General features: G+C 36.5%; 1 protein-coding gene across 1 annotated transcript; it reads right to left on the reverse strand.

Annotated features, from left to right (window-relative positions):
• Positions 1-3,676: 3,676 nt before the first annotated feature.
• LOC140438724 (uncharacterized) lies at positions 3,677-5,230 on the reverse strand. Its single transcript, XM_072528370.1, has one exon. It carries the CDS (start codon positions 5,228-5,230, stop codon positions 3,677-3,679), a length of 1,554 nt encoding a protein of 517 aa, XP_072384471.1.
• Between the last annotated feature and the right edge of the window lie 833 nt (positions 5,231-6,063).

Here is a 6,063-nt window from a genome sequence, read left to right on the forward strand (position 1 = left end):
GTAGTTTAGTGATTGTTATGGTACGCTGCCTGCAAGAATCTTGCAATAAAATTTTAGCAAACGGTAACCTTACATCCATAGTATCCGACGTAGTACAATTACTAATATCGGGTTTAGCAAAAAGATTTAGAGGGATAGAACAGAGTGGCACATTGTCATTATGTACATTTATGGATTCACGATTTAAAGTGCATGGATTTTCTGATAAAAATGCAGATAAAAAACAAAAAAAAGAGTTAAGAAGCTGGTTACTTCTATAAAAAAAGAAAAAGAAGATTGTACTATTGAAAATCAACCACTACAAGAAAAAGAAACCGATAAAGATGACTTAAGTCCATGGTGTAATTAATTGGACATGACTCATCGAAACGTACACCTGTATTGAGAGTCCTTTACAATGGTGGAAAAACCATCGCCATGTATATCCTAACTTAACCACTATATTCATAAAGTATTGTAAATGTGAACACATGTTCAAAATCTGGTTTAATTTTAAATAAAAGAAGAACACGTGAATAAAGTTTTTATTTCTGAGCCTTCAGAAGTATTGTGGACTGTATTCCTTGTATAAAAAATATTTATTCTGACTTTAACACTTTTATTATAATAATTTTATAAAAACTTAAAATTAACAAAACCAAAAAAGAATGTCTTATTTCTGCTTTACAGCTACGCGTGGTGTCGTTCTGTCGTTGTCGCTAGTGTTCGATGCATGCGCCCTGTGGTCAGTGCAGGGACGGCTCTTGCACTGTTGACTGCTGAACATACCGCCCCCCTTGAAAGGCTTAAGTGATGCCTTTCAAACAACGCTTCTTGTAAACCTTAACCATTATTGTTCATCCATTGGCAGGACGGCTAACTTTACACAAGGCCTTTTGAATTCACCTTTAGAAGTACGCACAGTCACAACCCGCACAACATTATCTGTCCCAGCATGTAGTTGCAATATTCTACCCAATTCCCATTTAGTAGGAGAAAGACCATCCTCTTGAATAATAACCAATGATCCAATTTTCACGTTGTCAGCTGCTGTTCTCCATTTGGTTCGCTGCTGAAGTGAAGAGAGGTACTCACGTGACAAGCGTACCCAAAAACTCTGAATTATCTGAGTCAGGTGATGATACCGTTTCAACTTATTCGGATTTATTTCAGTTAGCTCTTCTTGTGGCAGTGCTACAAGTGGTGCTCCAATTAGAAAATGTCCAGGGGTGAGTACACCAAGGTCTTCTGGACTTTCCGACAGAGGTAATAAAGGACGGGAATTTAGGAGAGACTCAATTTGCGTCAACAAAGTATACATTTCGTCATATGTAAATTTATTATTACACATTACCCTTCGTATATGAAACTTTACCGATTTTACAGTTGATTCCCAGATGCCACCAAAATGTGGTGAGTGAGCTGGAATAAAATGCCAATGAATCTTATGTTCCGAAAAATAATCTAAAAAATTTGATTTTACCGTTGCATCATTCATAAATGAATATAACTCCTGCAAATGATTATTTGCCCCAACGAAGTTAGTTCCATTATCAGAATACATATTTTTACATAGACCTCTTCTAGCAATGAAACGTTTAAATGAATTTAAGAATGAATTAGTACTTAAATCATATACAAGTTCAATATGTGTCGCCCTTGTTGTCATCATCATCATTCAATCTTCGCTTATCCACTGCTGGACATAGATCTCCCTCATAATTTTCCATCTATTTCGATCTTGTGCCTCTTGCATCCAATTCCTATGACAACGTTTTAGATCGTCAGTCCAACGTGTTGGTGGACGACCTCTGCTTCGGTAGGCATCATCTCTTGGTCTCCATTCCAGTATCCGCTTTGTCCATCTATTATCTGTCATTCGAGCCACGTGACCTGCCCAGTTCCATTTCAGTGTTGCTACTCTCTCTACTGCATCAGCCACTCCTGTTCTTTGTCGTAGCTGGCGATTTGGGATCTTGTCTCGTAGTGAAACGCCCAACATAGCACGCTCCATCGCCCTTTGACACACACGGATCTTTTGAACTGTTCTCCTTGTCATGGTCAACGTTTCGGCACCGTAAGTTAACACTGGCAAAACACACTGATTAAACGTTTTTCTTTTAAGGCATATTGGTATATCAGACGATTTGAAAATATGGTTCAGCTTGCCGAAGGCTGCCCAAGTCAGTCTTATACGACGGAGAAGCTCAACGGTTTGGTTATCTTTTCCTATGCGAATCTCATGACCTAGGTATTTATAGGCCATTACCTGGTCTATGGATCTTGTTCCTACGCATATATCTTCGCTGACTACAAGATTTGTCATCATCTGGGTTTTAGATATATTTATTTTCAATCCCCCTTCTAGCGAGGAAAGGTAGAGCTGATTTAAAAGTTCTTTGGCCTCATCTATCCTATCAGCTATTAGTACAATATCATCTGCAAACCTTAGATGGCTAAGCTTTTCTCCGTTTATGTTTATGCCCTTGTCGGTCAGTTTTGCCCTTTTACATATATATTCCAAAAGCGTAGTGAACAGTTTCGGCGATATGGTGTCCCCCTGGCGTACTCCACGTTGTATCGGGAATTTCTGGGTTTGACGATCACCCACTCTAACACTGGCTGTTGCGTTTTGGTATATATGTTTAATTATATTTATATACCGATAGTCAATTCGGCATTCTGTCAAGGCTTCCAACATTTTTTGTTGATTTACGGTGTCGAATGCCTTTTCATAGTCGACAAATATTAAAGCTAGTGGTTTATTATATTCAGTGCATTTTTCTATAAGATTTTTTATTACCAGTAGGTGATCGTTTGTTCCATAGCCTTTTCTAAAACCCGCCTGTTCTATGGGCTGATAAAATTCCAATTTATTTTCTAGGCGTTTCGTAATTATTTTTGTAAATAGTTTATAAATATGTGAAAGTAGACTTATGGGCCTGTAATTCCTGAGGTCGGTAGCATCCCCTTTTTTTAAAAGCCCTTGTTGTAAAACATGTAAAAATACATATATAGCATTTAACTACTTTACAATTCCGTAAATAGCTTGTTTTCAATTCAAAGGGACCCCCATAATTTACACCACAATTATAAAATGGCCTTGTAGGCAGAAGTCTAGATTTAGGTAAATCTCCCATAAGAGGTACAAGCAATGTAGGTTTGACACGAAAGCAAGTAACACATTTATGCAGAATGTGCCTAACCGTGCTACGTCCAGATAATAACCAAAATTTTAAACGAATTATTGATAGCAATGCTTGTGGACCTGCATGCAAGTATTTATGATGATACGATATCACTATAAGTTTAGTTAATACATGGCCGTTCGGGAGTATGATTGGATGCTTCTGGTCAAAAGACAATTCTGACTTTTGAAGACGTCCACCAACTCGTAATAGTCCTTTATCATCAAGAAAAGGATTTAATGATAAGATTTTACTCGATTTATGTATTGGTTTTGATTTTTTTATTGTTTGTATTTCCTGATGAAATACTTCATTTTGTGCCATACATACCAAACAGAAAAAACTTCTTTCTTTTTCATCTACAGTAAAAGGACCCGTTGTCTTATTATTAGATGATTTACAATTGGTGACAAACCGAAGTATATATGCAAAAACACGCTGCAATTTAGCTAAGCTGGAAAATCGGTTCCAAATTTCAGCAAATTGCACAGTTGATATAAATGTTTGAACTACCTTCTGGTCAGGTATGATAGAAATGTGTGAATTTGACAAAGCTTAGTAGGCCAAGACAATTTATGAGAAGCTAACCATGATGGCCCATTCCACCACAATTTTGAAGTGTTTAATAACTTTGGTTCATATCCGCGTGTAATTATGTCGGCTGGGTTATCATGCGGGTCAACATGATGCCAGCTATATCCATTAGAAAGCCTTTGTATTTCCGACACCCTATTTCCAACGAAGGTTTTCCATTGTGACGGTTCACCCAAAATCCAATAAAGAGTTATCATTGAATCAGACCAAAAATGTGCCTCATCAAAGCTAACACCTATTGTTGCGATAACCTCCGATGCCAATTTGGCAGCCAATAAAGCACCACACAATTCCAATCTAGGCAAAGATATTGTTTTTAAGGTTGCTACCCTTGATTTCGCACATAATAAATGAACTAAGCAAGAACCACCTTGATCCAGTGACCGAATGTAGAGTGCTGCGCCATAAGCAGACTCTGAAGCGTCACTGAAACAATGCCATTGTCTATTAATTGGATTAGAACACAAAACTTGCCTGCTAATGTGAGTTTTCTCCAAATCTGCAATTGATTCCCTAAACTGGTTCCAAGCTGTGTGTAAATCTAAAAGTAAAGACTCATCCCAATTTAATTTTAATTGCCATAGTGATTGCATTATTAATTTAGCTTTAATTATAACTGGCCCTACTAGTCCAAGAGGATCAAATATCTGTGAAACTAAAGACAGAACTGTTCTTTTGCTAACCTTTGTGTAATTAGAAAAATTGATTTTATATTGAAGCGAATCTATCTTTGAGTTCCAATAAAGCCCTAATGTTTTTGTTGTAACATCATCTGCAAGATAATGTTCAATGTCTCCCTTTATTTGAATATCCTCATCAAAAATTTCAGGTTTGTTTGATACCCATTTTCTAAGTGAAAATCCTGCTGTGCACAAAATATTATTTAATTCATCCTTTAATGATTTTACTTCTTCAATTGAACTCCCTCCTGTAAGCAAATCATCAACATAAAAATCCTTTAAAATCACCTGGGAAGCTAGAGGCAGGTTCAATTGATTCTCATGAGCTAATTGTTGTAAGCTTCTTATAGCCAAAAATGCTGCTGGAGCGGTCCCATATGTTAGCGTTTTCAGCTTGTATGTCTCAATTGGTTGCTCATCCGAAAACCTCCATAATATTTGTTGTAGTTTTTGCTGAGTTTTGCAAACAAAAACCTGTCGATACATCTTTTCGATGTCTGAAGCTATAACTACATTATGTTTTCGAAAACGAAGAAGAATGCACATTAAATCATCTTGTAATTTTGGTCCGACCATTAGAACATCATTTAATGACAAACCGCTGTCAGTTCTAGCTGACCCATCAAACACTACCCTTAATTTTGTAGTTAAAGACGTTTCCTTTAAAACTCCATGATGTGGAAGGTAGTAGTTGGGTGTTTCTGAATTGAAGTCAGTTTTATCTTCAACCTTTGACATGTGACCCAACTGGATATATTCCTGCATAAACTCATGGTATTTAATTTTCATTTCCAAATTTTTATTTAATTTATTTTCCAATAATTGAAATCTTTTTAGTGCATTACTATAAGAATCTCCTAAGTCAGAAATGTTTGACCTTGTTGGTAATTTAACAACAAAATGACCGTTTTCATTTTTAATCGTGCTAGCTTCAAACAACTCTTGACAATAAATGTCCTCCTTGGACATAACCTTTTTTGCAACAAATTCTTCTATTAACCAAAATTTTTCAATTTGGTTTTCCAAAACATTAGACGAAAAATTACATACCACTGAATTGTTCTTCTTCTTCTTCTTTCAGTGCCTATTCGTTCCGAATATTGGCAATCATTCTGGCTATAATTATTTTATTGACTGATGCTTTAAATAGATTCGTTGTTGTTGTGGAGAACCATTTCCTCAGGTTCTTCAACCATGATATTCTCCTTCTCCCAATTCCTCGCTTTCCCAATACTTTACCCTGTAGGATTACCTTCAGTAATCTGTATTTAGTGCTGTTTCTCATTATATGTCCGAGATATTCCAACTTTCTCCTTTTAATGGTATACATCACCTCTCTTTCTTTGCCCACTCTTCGTAATACGGTCTCGTTGGTTATCTTGTCTGTCCATGATATCCTTAGAATTCGCCTGTATAGCCACATCTCGAAGGCTTCAAGTTTTTTCTCCATTGCTTCAGTTAGTGTCCAGGATTCAACTCCGTAATACAATATTGAGAAGACATAACATCGTAGGAGCCTTACTTTTATCTCCAGATTAAGATTGTGGCTTTTAAAGAGTTTGGCCATGTTATTGAATGCACTCCTAGCCTTCTCTATTCTACATTTTATTTCCTGTGAGTGA

This window comes from Diabrotica undecimpunctata, chromosome 4, assembly GCF_040954645.1.
Source record: "Diabrotica undecimpunctata isolate CICGRU chromosome 4, icDiaUnde3, whole genome shotgun sequence".
In the NCBI taxonomy this organism is placed as follows: Eukaryota; Metazoa; Arthropoda; class Insecta; order Coleoptera; family Chrysomelidae; genus Diabrotica; species Diabrotica undecimpunctata.